Raw genomic sequence first — 12,912 nt, forward strand, 5'->3', positions numbered from 1 at the left:
CTTTATAGTGTTATGCACATCTCTGAAGGCAGGCTGTTAGAAAAGACAGGGGGTGGCTGTCCTGTGCCTCAGGGTAGGCCTAAATGGGTTGATGATCATGGGGCAAGGGACAATACTCCAATTTTTTTTTAACATAATCAAAATTCAGTCTCTCAAGTTCTATTTATAACACTGTCGGAAAATGTGTTGGGAGAGGCCAACAGAGTAGCCTTCTCTTATGTGTGATTTTCATGGGCACATTGGCTGGTAACTCCAGGTACACACCATTCTCTGGATGGCGCGGACATATCAGTACCCTATAATCATGCCAACTGAAGACTAGGTATCACAAAGTCTCCCCTGTGTTTGAAAATGGCCTACATTTGTTCAATGCCCACTTCTGTTTTCATCCTTATACTAGTACATCCAAGTTTAAGAATAGAAGAATTAGCCAGGCCAGGGTCGCTCATTGGTTGAGTGTCAACCTATGCACCAGGAGTTGCTGATTGGATTCGGGATCAGGACACATGCCCTGGTTTCAAGCACAATGCCCAGCCCACATCGTGCATGAGCCCATCCATGTTGACTTTTCCCTCTCATTGATGTTTCTATCTCTTTCTTATCTCTTTGTAAAAACATTTTTTTAAAAAAGAGATTAACTACAATTACTTATTGAATGAATAAATGACTCTCGGGTAATGATGCTATGATGTATCATCTGTTGTATGTTATTTGTTTGTGCTCACTTCATGTCTGTCCTGAAAGAGTCAAAGTGTCTATAGAAAAACCCACAATTATGCTGATGAATGGCACATTCATGACCTCAAAATGTATCTCCCTCTTCCTACATTTTGCTGGTCAGTTCACTTTCCTAATGTCTTCGTGCCTCATGTTTTATTGAGAGAAATAAAAGCAATCAAAAGTACTTTCACATGGAGACACCACTTGAGTCGCCTGTATCTAAATTTTCCTCTGACTCTGGTAGATAAATTGTCCGCACCTCAATCTAAGGCCAATGTGCTGCTTGTGTGTGGGGTCTACTTCCCTTAACAGTTTCTCATGGACTTAACTATTCCAACTGTCCCTTTTGTGTTTTATATCTGAAACATCTGTTTATCCATTGGATCTAATCTCATTATATGCTATAATGTTTCATCTTTATCAAACCATCACTCTTAGCCCACATCACTCTCCAGTTGACATCCAGTATCTCCTCTCTGTTTCATACTGAAACTGGAAATATATATATGCATTCTGTTCCAATTTGCACCACTACTTTTTCTTTTCTGAAATTTAAATTTTGAATCATAGTACAGTCACAAAATGTGAATAAAACATAAATATATTTTCAGTAAATTATTTAAGAGTGAACAATTCAGCACAGAGGATACATGTGTCCTAGCCAGTTTTGCTCAGTGGATAGAGCATCTGCCTGCAGACTGAAGGGTCCCGGGTTTGATTTTGGTCAAGAGCACATTCCCGGGTTGTGGTCTTGATCCCCAGTGTGGGGTGTGCAGGAGGCAGCCGATCAATGATTCTCTCTCATCATTGATATTTCTATCTCTCCCTCTCCCTTTCTTTCTGAAATCAATAAAAATACTTTTTTTAAAAAATATATTTTATTGATTTTTCACAGAGAGGAAGAGAGAGAGATAGAGAGTTAGAAACATCGATGAGAGAGAAACATCGATCAGCTGCCTCCTGCACATCCCCCACTGGGGAAGTGTCCACAGCCCAGGTACATGCCCTTGACTGGAATCGAACCCGGGACCTTTCAGTCCACAAGCCAATGCTCTATCCACTGAGCCAAACCGGCCTCGGCAAAATACATTTTTTAAAAGAAAAAAGAAAAGGACACATGTATTATGACTTAATTTATATGATGTTTCTTGAGTAGTCAAGTTGGTAGAAACAGAAAGTGAAGAAGTAGAGGTTACAGAAGCTGGGGAAAGAGTAATAAGACTGGTTCGTGAAGATAGTTTCAGTTTGAGATTATGAAAACATTCTGGAAGTGGATGGTGGTGATAGTTACACAACCATGTAAATGTACTTAATGCCACTGAACTATACACTTAGAAGTAGTAAAGAGGGTTAATTTTATATTATGAATATGAGAGAGAGAAAGAGAGAGAGAAGAGAAAGCTACATAAGTCCAACTCTGATCAAGTAATCAATAGTTTTTGCTCGAAGTCACCCATGTGCCATTGCCAATCACATGTCCTCCTGCTTCAGAGATAATCCTGCCTCTGTCTTTTATGGTAACTACTTTGTGACTTTTCTTTCTCAATTTGCTTCCTAAACATGCATCACAGAATTTTTAAATTTTATTTGCTTTTTTAATCATACCTTTATTAGGATATAATTGACATAATATTCATCCTTGAAAGTGTACACACCAGAAGATTGTAGTGTTCTTAGAAAATTATACAAGTGTCACAAAATCAATTTTAAAACATTTTCTCACCCCTAAGCAAAACACTAGTATCTATTATTAGTCACTCCCCATCTTCCCCTCCCCACAGCTCATGGCTACCACTATTCTACTCAATGATTTTGTCTATTCTAGACACTTCATAGCAGTGGAATCCTACATGTGGGAATCTTCTGTGGCTGGCTTATTTCACCTAGCATAACGTTTCCAAGGATTAGCCATGAGGAAAATTGCATCAAAATTCCCTTTCTCTTGGCCAAATAATGTTCTTTTTGTGTGGATATACCACATTTTACTTTTAGATACATCTGTTGATGAACATTTTGGTTGTTACTACTTTGGGACTACTGTGAATAATACTGCTATGGACATTTGAGTACAAGTTTTTGCATGGACATATGTTTGCATTTGTCTTAGGTAGATACTTAGGAGTGGAATGTTTGGTCATGTGAGAACTCTGTTTATCCTCTGAAGGAATTTCCCAAGCAGCTACACAATTTCACATTTCTGCCAGCAATGAATGCAGCTTCCAATTCCTCCTCCTATCACTGGTATTTGTTATTTTCTACTTTTTAAATTATAGCCATTTTAGTGGATGTGAAGTGATATCTCATAGTTTTGATCTGCAATTCCTTAATAATTAACAATGTTACACACCTTTTCATATTCTTTTTGGTCACTATCTTCTTTGTAGAAATGTCTATTTACATCTTTTCCCTTATAAAATTGGGTGTCCTTTTCTTAATTGTAAGACTCATTAATATTTCCTGGGGCCCTAACCAGTTTGGTTCAGTGGATAGAGCATCGGCCTTCGGACTCAAGGGTCCCAGGTTCGATTCTGGTCAAGGGCATGTACCTTGGTTGCGGGCACATCCCCAGTAGGGAGTGTGCAGGAGGCAGCTGATCGATGTTTCTCTCTCATCAATGTTTCTAACTCTCTATCCCTCTCCCTTCCTCTGTAAAAAATCAAGAAAATATATTTTTTAAAAAATATTTTGTGGGTACTGGTCTCTATCAGATATGATTTGCAAATATTTTCTCTCATTCTGTCTTTCCACTGTTTAAAAAAAAGATTTTTCTATTGATTTTTAGAGAGAAATGGAAAGGGGAGAGACAGAGAGACTGATCTGAAAGTAAGAACCTTAGAGAGACCAGTTAAATGAACCAAGCATGAGGTTGCAAACACTTTATCAGCGATGATTCCATCTCTGATGTTCTCTTCTTAAATAATTTAATATTTTCTGAGAAGAGCCACTGTGGCCTTGTTGTACACAAATTGATTCAAAAACTTCATATCCTCATTTATTTCATTCTAGCATAACCTCATGCAAGACTTCCATAATTTTATTAAATATGAAAGGTGGTATTGGATTTTTTCAAAAATTCTTCCATAGTTCTAAAAATGTAAAGCTTACCCTGGCTGGTGTGGCTCAGTTGGTTGGGCATCATCCCGTGCACCAAAAGGTTGCCAGTTTGATGCCCGTTCAGGGAACATGCCCAGGCTAGTTTCGGGCTAAATCCCTAGTAGGAGGCAGTGAATCGATGTTACATTCTCACAATGATGTTTCTCTCTCTCTGTTCCTTTATCTCTAAAAATCAATGAAAAACATTTTTAAATATGTAAAGCTTAATGTCCAGAAGCAAGGGGAGTATTAATTTTAAAGCATCAGCATTTTGCAAACATTCTTGGTAGAAGTCTGCTTTTGCTTTTAAAAAAACATGTCAGTGAACATATTTGCCCAATGGAAGCCCAAAATTCTATCTTTGATATTAAGTTCATAAACACCAGAAGTTTTAAAAAAATTATGTACATTTTCAAAAAGTTTTGCAACTTTGTAATGTAAAACTTTAGCGTCCCTCTGACATTGATAATGTCATCCCTGTTTAACGTAAATATTTTATTTTTCCTTCCATTGAGCTCTAGAGAAGAGAGTAGAGTTTGATTGCAAGTTATAAGAACAACACTAAAAGCATGTCCTATAGGGACAAGAAAAGATGTCAGGTGGGGACATCCAAAGAAAAGGGACCTGTACAAGTCTCCCAGGGAGGGCCATGACTTCTGGACTTTAGGAACAATATTGGTAACATCACATTTGTTCTTTTCAACTTTGTAATTTTCCTTCGTTTCCACAAATCTGGATAAAAATCTAGAGCCTGGACTTAGCTATACTTTGGAGAATAAGGGAAGGGTCTGGGTTTTCATGGCCTGAGCAGGCACAGAGAGGACAGTAGCCACCCATGGGAGGCAGGTTAAGGACAGCAAGCAGTCACTGGGGCAGCAACTGGCTGGGACTTGAGAGACTAGCAACATAGATTATTGGAGCCTGTAAGCTAGCATCCCTCAAAATCACCCAGACATAATGGGGAGAGGAATCAGGTGAAAGAGTCCGCACTGCATAGAAGCAGTTACACATAATACAGAACACTGAACTGCGAACCTGGCACTTCCAGACCCAATTATCCTACCTTCTCTCCTGCCCACTTAAAAATTGGTCACTTCTCGCCCTAGCTGTTTTGGCTCAGTGGATAGAGCATTGGCCTACAGACCAAAGGGTCCCAGGTTTGTTTCCAGTCGAGGGCACATATCTTGGTTGCAGGCTCATCCCCTGGTCGGGGCCAGGCCCTGGTCGGGGAATGTGCAAGAGGCAACCAATCGATGTTTCTCTCTCACATCAATGATTCTCTCTTCTTTCCCTCTTTCTTCCACTCTCTCTAAAAGATCAATGGAGCCCTAACTGGCTTGGCTCAGTGGATAGAGCATCGGCCTGCGGACTGAAAGGTCCCAGATTCAATTCTGGTCAAGGGCATGTACTTTGGTTGCAGGCACATTTCCAGTAGGAGGTGTGCAGGATGCAGATGATTGATGTTTCTCTCTCATCGATGTTTCTAACTCTCTATCCCTCTCTAGTACTCTCTGTAAAAAAATCAATAAAATATATTTTTTAAAAAAAAGATCAATGGAAAAATATACTCGGGTGAGGATTAACAATAACAAAAAATAGTCACTTCCCTGGTATAGTCTATCCTAAAGAGCTTCAACTGTCAATCCCTGGAGTTTGGGGATTTCACATATTTTAAGATTCACCTTGCAATATATAAATATGTCCAATTTTGTCACTTTTTCAAAGGACTTCATTCAAAGAGCTGTTTCCTGCTTTTAGACTGGTCTTGTACACCTGAGGGTTAGTCATAAGAACAGCAATGAAAAATTAAAAAGTCTATACAATTTCTATATTTGCTAAATTTTTGTCAAATATTGTGATAGGTCTTACTGATGGATTCCCAAATATCTACCTGACTTTTGGTCCTTAACACATGCCATTAAATTAGATAAGAATGATTACCCTGTACCTAAATCATGATTCCCTTGTGTTTGTTAAGTTTTGAAAATACGTGATGTTTATTATCTTTCAGTATACTCACCATCCGCATGTGCATAATCAGGAAGGTTACCCCTTCTGTTCACGGAAGTGCTTCTCGGCAGAAATCCTCCGCACCCTTTCCGAGTCTCTAATGACAAGTGTATATGTGGAGGCACTCAGTTACCCCGTTCTATCCTTGTTCTCGGAGCTCTTGGGTGACGACCAATAGCATGTTTTTCCCATGAATCTTGATCTCTGGCATACAACATTCTGAGATTTGGTTACCAGCAGATCTTGTGACTTGAAAACTTATATAACTGAAGGCTTGATTTTGGATTTTGCTCTGATGTTTAGGATTGTTACACCAAAATAATTAACATAAGCTTCTTAAAAGCAAAAACCAGGTCTTATTCTTTTGCTTGCTCTTATGTGCTCACATAGGGTGGGCAGTTAGAAGAGGGACTCAGCATATGGATCATCAGGGACTGATGCTAAGGAACTTCTCTGAAACTCAACCTGCAGCAACACTGCACCTGAGCAAGGTTTTGGCTGTGTCATGTCTAGACCTAGCAAGTGGCATCCAAAGTGGTTACTTTCCTATCCTATGGTTGGCTCTGGTTAAATCCTTCACTTAGTCAACATTGACTGAGCACTTACAATGAGCGGGGCCCTCAGAGCTGAACAAGATACAAACCTGCTGTGCCATGATGTCAGAATGTAATAGGAAAAGGACACTTTCGCCGAAACTGGTCTGGCTCAGTGGATAGAGCGTCGGCCTGAGGACTGAAAGGTCCCAGGTTCGATTCCAGTCAAGGGCATGTACCTGGGTTGCGGGCACATCCCCAGTAGGAGATGTGCAGGAGGCGGCTGATCGATGTTTCTCTCTCATCGATGTTTCTAACTCTCTATCTCTCTCCCTTCCTCTCTGTAAAAAAATCAATAAAATATATTTTAAAAAGAAAAAAAAAGAAAAGGACACTTTCATTGATAATGACTACACAGTGTGGCTTTTGTTTCATTAATGTCGCCAAATAAGAAGCCATGTTCTGGGCAAGCAAAAACATCAAATGTCTCCCTGGTCACTTTCTTTTTTTCTTTACTGAAGCAAAAGCTCATGAGACAGTGAAGAACGTACTTTCAGTCATACCTGGGGTGGGATGCAGGCCCCACCCCGTACTAGCTCTTTGGTCTCTGTTTCCTCGTGTACAAGATGAAGGCCTCATAGGGTGAATGAGAGGATTTATTAAGACAACAAATGCAAAGTGTCTGTCTAGCATAGTGTCTTGCCCAGGATGGGTAATATTATTGCATATAGTTTGTGCTGTCTTAGCAAATAACTACCACACGAAAATAACTACCACACAGAAACATTCCTATGAGTTGTTAATAGACAAAATATCAACTTCAATATAGAATTTAAGGAAAAAACGAATACCACAATATGATCTCAGCACTTACCTCAATTATCCCAGACCCAGGGTGATCAGACCACCCTGGATCAGATATAACCCCTTCCAGAAAGCCCAAATTAAAGAAACCCCAAGTACTAGGCTGCATGGAGTCTGAAATGATGCTTAATCTGCAAATAACCTTATATTTATTTACTTATTTCTTTATTTTAAATGATCTCTTTCAGGAATAGAAATGGTTAGGGCAAATCAAAGTACTCAATAGATAATGTTCCTAAAATAATGCATTGTTGTCACTGGTTTGAATAATCCAGTAATATAGGTACAGATAATACATTATGTCAAACAATGTAGATGGAAGATGGTACGCCATGAAAAAAATTTCAGATCAAAAAGTGGCCTAAATGAAACAACTAGCAATGATCCATGAGAAAAACTTAGTTTCATGAAATGGGGAAAAGCAAAGATACAGAATATTTCATGTACGATTTCATATATGAATATATAATCAAATTACTAAAGTAAATATTGAAAGCAGGAGTTCTCTTCCTACATAGTATTTCTGTAGATTACACAGCCCCATCAGCACTACTAGAGCCGTCAATTCTCACTTTCTCTTTGCCTTTCTAACCTTCCATTCCTACTCAGTACTTGAGGTATTTGATATTCTTTGGCTTCTTCCTCAACTACTCTTCTACTTTTGGTTATTTCTGTGCTTCCATTGCTACCATCACTTATGACTCTGGTGGAGGAGGCTCCTCTGGTGGGGGAGGCGCGGCTGGCGGAGGCTCCTCAGGTGGGGGAGGCTCCGCGGGTGGGGGAGGCTCCGCCGGTGGGGGAGGCTCCGCCGGTGGGGGAGGCTCCGCCGGTGGGGGAGGCTCCTCCGGTGGTGGTGGCTCCTCTGGTGGCGGGGGCTCCACTGGTGGGGAGGCTTCTTCTGGTGGGAGGCCTTCCTCAGGTGGGAGGCCCTCCTCTGATGGGATAATCTCTGATTCAAAAATGGTATGCTCTGAACTCAATGTTGTGGAGGCCCCTGGGGTCTCTACTGACTCAATTCCAGCATTAAGACTAATGCAACATATTAATAATATCAATAATAGTAAAAGAAATGAAGGGAGTATGAAAACTATAATACCAAGATTTTGATTTTCAGTCTTAAGTTTAGCAGGACTGCCACCTTCACCTTCACTTAGATTTGCATCAGTTGGTTTAGCAGGGGAACCACTGTCCACACTCCCCCCATTTCCTGGAGTTCTGCAGTCGGGGGGTGCATAGCCAGCCTCACAGTGGCAGTGCCTTACATTGTTACAGACTCCTCTCCCATTGCACATTTCTGCTGGTCTGCAGTCATAGTTGAGCGCAGCATAATCAGTGCAGGAGTAATTCATGCAGACTTTGTTTGGGGCACAAGCAGTGCCAGAGTGCACATCTCCCTCATCAGGGATATCAGTAATGTTATAGACATCCAAGCTCCAGCAGAAGTCATCTTCATAAGGAATCTGGATCAGTGTGTGATGGGGTTTGATGGATGGGACCCATCTAATATTTGTACATATAATTTTCCCACAAAATACATTATCATCAAAACACTTAATGTATCTTGACATTGCTGAGGTGGGACGGCCACAGTTTCCAAACCGGTCCCCTTTGCTGTTCATTGAAATGTAACAGTTTTCTGGGGCTGACCGTGCAGTGTCCCCATACATAGCCATGCATTGATTATCAGGGTTTCTGCATTGACCCCCAACACAGTAGTGCAGCCTACCGCACGACGTCCCATCTTGCTTATAGGTGTCTGTGGGGCACTCTGCAGAGGTACCATCACAATACTCTGGGAGGTCACACTCTCCCAAAGCAGAACGGCACATGAATCCCTTATTCTTCAGTCGGCAACCAAAACAGCAGAGTCCATCACTACATTCTGCACTCCCCTTCAGGCTACATGTTTGGTCACAGCACGGGTCAGTGTAACAGGCAGAACCACAGTCACACTGCTCCTCAGCCTCCACCACACCGTTTCCACAGTAGGAATCCCTACGCGAGCGGCCTTTGTGCCGCTGAGGGTTGTTAAACAGGCAGTCCCCTCTGTGTGCCTGGAGGAACTGGTAGAAGTCCTCAGAGCTACAGTTGCTGAAGCCACTTTCTTTAGTGATATTGTCACGCATGAGGCAGAGGGGTTTGTCTTTACAAATGCAGGCTGAGTGGTCGTGCCGAATACCCAAGTTGTGCCCAAGCTCATGGACCATGAGCGCTGCAAACAGCAGGACATCTTCATGATGGAAGGATTCAACAGCTGCTGCAAACCCACTTGAGCAGGCACCATTGAGAAATGCCTGTCCCATACCCTGTGCAGGATGCTGTCCGACAATCATGTGGGCAACATCATGCTTCACACGATGGAGGAGCTTCTCTTGTCTCCAGCTGTTGAAATTCCCGAGTGTAACTTGCAGGTCCCCTGGGACCTCTATGAGGTCCCCCTCGGTCCAAATCTCCATTCCAGCCAGCACCACCTCTGTGTTTATTCCCCTGGTAAAGCTGTTGGCCAGGGCAATGATGTGCATCACCCTCTGGACCGTCTCATTGACGTTACTGCCCCACATTCGGAACCGCTGGTTGTTGACCACAACAAACATCTCCACATACTTGGTGAGTGACCACAAGTAGGACAGCTCCTGTAGACCGCCAGGCTTCCTGCCCCCTTGTTGTCGGCTGGTGGACACCACTGGGCTGTCTTTGGAAGTGACACTGCAGGAGACTGGCGCTTGATGGGCCATGGTGTACAACACATGTTCAAACCGTCTTGAAGAGCCCATGGGCTCAATGCCATAGGATTTTCCCTCCTTAATCAGGATGCCCCTGAGCCCCGAACAGGTGTTGACAGAAACGAAAGAACCCGGGAGTCCTTCTATGTAGCCTTCATAGTGACAGTCATGTGAGATGAAAGGCATTTCTTGTCCCAGGATGCCATTGTGGTAGCTGAAGACTGGAAAGTTCTTGATAAAATAGTCTGTCTTCACTTTCAGGTGAATCAGCTGTTTCTGGCCCTGCATAAATATCATGTAGGATGTATTTTTCTCTTGGCCATCCCTTTCCTGAAGTATCAGCCCCTTGGGAATAATTATTTCATAGAAAGTATAATATACTGATCCCAGGTCACAGTACATACTTGGCAGGAAAACCACCAATAGTATCACAATTCCCAAACGGATACATGAAGATCCTGGCACTGGCCCCAGCCTTAAGTCCCTCTTCTGCTGAGCCCAAGTCTGAAACTTGATCTTACCCTTTTTCAAGGCCACTTGGTTTTTCCATAGAGAAGGCCATATAGAGGCAGAATCTCTCATAGAGGTGGCCACTGACATGGCCCTAGTGAATCAGTTGATGATGCAGGGCCTGTGTCCATCAGCAGCAGCTTTCCTTGGCATGCTGAATCTTGGAGATTGAGATCTAATCTGGCTCCCTTATGGGTGACTGCTTCCCAACTCGGTCTTACAGATTTGAGGCTGTCTTTATACTCTTGCTTCCCTCTTGATCTTCAGTTGTTGCCTTCGTCCAAACAGCAACAGCTTTAATGCTCCTTGTCTAAGTTCTCTTTATCCTCACAGAGACATATACCAAGTAGAAAGTCTATAATGATTCAGCTAGTACTTTAACTCTGACAAATTATCCTTATCCTCAGTCCAGGCCACAGAACTCCCTGATATCCGTTAATCTGCTCATTCTTTGAAACCCAACATTCTGGCAGGAGGTTGGGGGGAAGGGGACAGGGATTCTTGGGGGATCTATGAGCAGGACAAAGTTCTCTGTTGCCCACTACCTCTTTTCCTCATTTCTGTTGTAATACAGGGTACTGTTTCTCAGTCCAGCCCTTCACTGTCAGTATCATTTTTTTGCCTTTAATTGAAAAAAAAATCACATGCAGACTCACAAATTCTCCCTCCTTAGCCTTTGTTCATAAAAGATGAAGTTAGACATTTTATATCTAAATATAAACGTAACTGTTATCTTCTAAGAAGTTTTCCTATCATAGAGACATATTACGTATTAAATGAAATGAGTTCAGTTTCACCATGGAGGTAGTTTAAGTGACTGGGATCAAAGTTCATTTCTTCTCAACTGTCCCAACATAAAAACAAGCTGATTATTAACCAACTACCTAGATACCATTTCATCAAGAAAATAAAAGTGTATTCTATAAGACCTTTGAAGAGATTTCTTCACTTTTGTAACTAAAATTAAACTCTAATCTCTGTACAAGTCCACAGGTTTTATCTTAATATCCTGGTGTATTCAACCGTACAAATTTAAAAGGTAAAAAGGCAGGGAAAAGCCCTATCCACAACCCTTGTCCAGTTATTTTCCTGTGCATACTAAAATGAGGTTAAATAAAACTCTAGATCCTTTACTTTGCATGAAAATAATTTGTATTAAGTCAAATATTTACAATATAAAATAAGGGCTGAGTACAAGTTTAACACACACAAAAAATGGGAAACTACCCTATCTCAGAATGATATGATACCACAAGATCTCAAATATGAGCATGAGCAGATCAACTCATTAACTATCCCCAATTAATATTTAAGTCCTCATATAGATGATAAAATTTATCATTAGCATCTAGCAAGAAAATTTATACTGTCATGTCACAAACCTATTTTAAAATTTTACAGCAAAAAGGTGAAATGATTTCTAGCTGGATTTCTTTTTTCTTTGTAGTTCATATAAGTGGAAAGAACGCCTCTTAAAATTATGTAATTTAGAAATTATCAGATTTAAGGTACTTCCCTGTGTCTTAACCAAAACAGGCAGGGCAAATTAGGTTAAGTCATTTTATGGGATGAAAGAATTAAATCAATAATGAAAGAAAACCTCTACTTTTTAAATAAATAAAAATATAATTAAAATTAAATATCCAAGTTTCCAGTTCCCAAATTGAAACACATTTTCTTCAATAAATAACACACATGTAAGCATTCATACACAAGGTCTGATTTAAATCATTTGACTTCTTCTTTAACTAATAATTTCTTCAACTTTTTCTTTCTCAAATAAATACAAGAACAAAACTGTTTAAGAGGAAGTTCCTCCTATGTTTCAAACAATAAATTTCTGGCAGATATTCTCCTATGCTTATACAATATGTTAGCCAGGGAGATATACAAGTTGTTTTACATCAAGCAGAGTTATAACTATGGTAATGTCTAGAGGTATTTGAGTGATAAGTAATGGTTTTAGTAAGCAGAGGTTAACAAATCATGTGGCAAAACTAGAGACTCTAACCTTCTGCCTACAAAAACTGTTCCGACAATATGAACTTTCTGTAAGTTTAGGGGCATCAGAGAGACAGGCCAGAAGAGACAAGGACAATTTTTGTCTCACTTTCAGTTACAAATTTTGCTTTATCAGTGAATGTGACTGGTATGTTACGGCAGTACTTGCTACTGGCCTACAAACTCTCTCCACAGAGAAAACTCTGAACACCAAACAGTGGAGCTCTGTCCAGGGTAGGACCCACTGTTGAGTTATGACAGCGTCCGCAGGGTATTCACAGACTTCCAGCTTGGGGCTCATCTGGACATGTCTGGAGACAGTGCACATTTGGGGGCCAGATTAATTCACCCTGAAACAACTGATACATGGGCAACTGCTGCTCAAAGTAAACAGAATGCATCATTTGGGATACCCTGCAAAACCACTTGAGCCCAAAGGTGCCACTGGGATACCCAGC

General features: G+C 40.9%; 1 protein-coding gene across 1 annotated transcript; it reads right to left on the reverse strand.

Moving 5' to 3' along the window:
* Positions 1-7,398: 7,398 nt before the first annotated feature.
* LOC308534797 (disintegrin and metalloproteinase domain-containing protein 1-like) lies at positions 7,399-10,664 on the reverse strand. The gene has a single exon (XM_081113364.1). It carries the CDS (start codon positions 10,541-10,543, stop codon positions 7,916-7,918), a length of 2,628 nt encoding a protein of 875 aa, XP_080969490.1. The 5' UTR covers positions 10,544-10,664; the 3' UTR covers positions 7,399-7,915.
* Between the last annotated feature and the right edge of the window lie 2,248 nt (positions 10,665-12,912).

Source organism: Myotis nattereri, assembly GCF_964212035.1.
Source record: "Myotis nattereri genome assembly, chromosome: 19".
In the NCBI taxonomy this organism is placed as follows: Eukaryota; Metazoa; Chordata; class Mammalia; order Chiroptera; family Vespertilionidae; genus Myotis; species Myotis nattereri.

Coding starts and splice junctions, on each gene's coding strand:
- LOC308534797 (XM_081113364.1), bottom strand. CDS start 10,543: ATGTCAGTGGCCACCTCTATGAGAGATTCTGCCTCTATATGGCCTTCT.